Source organism: Poromitra crassiceps, assembly GCF_964638095.1.
Source record: "Poromitra crassiceps genome assembly, chromosome: 17".
NCBI classification, from domain to species: domain Eukaryota; kingdom Metazoa; phylum Chordata; class Actinopteri; order Beryciformes; family Melamphaidae; genus Poromitra; species Poromitra crassiceps.
Window position 1 is genome coordinate 37,255,172 of NC_139635.1, and position 1,958 is coordinate 37,257,129.

General features: G+C 45.0%; 1 protein-coding gene across 1 annotated transcript in view; it reads right to left on the reverse strand.

Moving 5' to 3' along the window:
• Positions 1 to 1,908: 1,908 nt before the first annotated feature.
• Positions 1,909 to 1,958, reverse strand: part of LOC310792395 (uncharacterized protein) — a gene marked incomplete at both ends in the record, with an annotated part of 90,256 nt that continues 90,206 nt past the window's right edge. Inside the window, one exon of the mRNA XM_083654110.1 lies at positions 1,909 to 1,958. This exon is cut by the window's right edge and continues 18 nt beyond it. Coding sequence (XP_083510236.1) covers positions 1,909 to 1,958 — 50 coding nt within the window.

The window sequence follows — 1,958 nt, forward strand, 5'->3', positions numbered from 1 at the left end:
GTGGGTTTAGTTTGATGCCCCAAATAGTTAGACAGGGTGGGAGGACAGGGTTGAATGCCTGGCGGAAATATCATCTTATTGAAAAGGTATAGAAAGCTATATAATTATAGAGTGGAAATTAGCCCCCATGGCTTATGATCTTTAGGGCCCTAAATATGTATCTAATACAAAAGGTTTGAGTTGGAGACTTGGGTTAGTGTCCTTTGGAAATGTAGGCTTAAAGATTATGGGCTCATGTAGAGTTCGGTTAGAAAAGGTAAGGTTAAAGGAGGAACTAAACCCCAAACCCAAATCTGTGTAAAGCCTGACCTCTAGTGGTGAAAAGCATTCTACTGACATGGCCATCGGCTATTAGCTGAGCTTCGGTGCCAGGTGACGATCATGTCACCACCCGTGGTACTCTATAGGTCACCTGGTACCAAAGATCAGCCAATAGCAGGTGGCACTGTCAGTAGCATGCAGGTTTAGTTACTCCTTAATCAGTTTCATAATGGATTAGGTCTGTCACTTTGGTTTTTTCTTTTCTTTTACTTGGCTCAACCCAAACCAAACTGAACCAGGCTGAACCAGGCTGAACCAGGCTGAACTGGGCCGACGTGCTTCCCAAACACACTGACGTATTATGTGCTAAAACCATGTGACCAAGGTTGATCTGAATCTTCACCGGCCGGGTTATGTAAACTAAATATGCCCAGAAAGTGGTGGAATACTCCATAAACTGTGCATCACCTGATTAATAACAAAGGCTTCGGCATTTCACTATCATGTTATTGTGGTGTATAGTGAATGACACAGCAGTCTATGGGCAGCTATATTTTTGGCACTAGCTTGACTATGCTTTTGATGTCACTTGTCACAGCAGGTTCACGCCAAGGTGAAACACTCCTCTGCCAAACGGTGAAATACTCCCGTTTAAGATCGTTCAGGTTGAAGTAATATTCGCTGCTTCGAGGTCAAATGCTGTGAGCCGACTTCAAACACTTGCCTTCAGACAATTTGTGTTCAACGTCCAATGATTTTGGAGTCGGCAGTAGAACTTCCTACAATGACTTTGCTCCCAGCTTTCTCAAAGTTGACCATAGTGATGATCTTAAGCCAACTTACTGACCACATCATACTATGATCTTGCGAAGACTCTAGTTGTTGAGCGGCGAGTTCACTGACTTGTAGCCGTTGGCCCGAGCATCTCACTGCCTTAAATACACTGAAATCCTGGAAACTTTGATCTGAAATCATTTTTGATTTCTCTCTTCAGACCTGCTGTACGTCCAATGACCTCCAATATTTTCCACTCTACTCTAGATGAGCCCTCGTCCTCTGTGCCAATCACTGCTACAGTAGCTGTGAGCATCAAGATATTAGAGATACTGTGTCCGATGATAATATGGAAGAAACACAACGCCATAATGATGCTACGAGAAATAACAAAAGGAGAGCAAGTTTGATGAGTGAGCTGTAGAATAATCAAAGAGAGGCATTGTGTTGTACACTAAATAGATGTGGACATAGTTGCAGGCTGGAATGTGCTGATTTAAAGTACTTGTTCTGTTCGGACATTTATCGGTCAGCCCAGGTGGCTGAACGTCTAAGCAGCTAGCACTCAGCTGTGTGTGTGTGTGTGTGTGTGTGTGTGGTCTGGGGCAAAGTGGAAAGGGGACCGGGAATGGCGATAGGGCTAAAGGTAGGGTTAGCATAGGGATAAGGCCTGGGGAGGTGGCTAGAAGATCAAAGTGGTTCTGGGCCAAATCGTGAAGGCCTAGAAGAACTGGGACCAAGCCCAGGTTTCAGAAAAGCTCTGGGAGGCCGGTTCTATGTTCCTCAGTAATTAAGCTAACAGGTGGGAATACTCTACCCCAGAGAAAATGCATACCTCCATATACCCTTGACTACACTAGTGGGGGGGGGTCGTTAGGGTTTGGGTTTGGGTTTCAGGGCTTTAGAGCCAACGGGTACTGGGG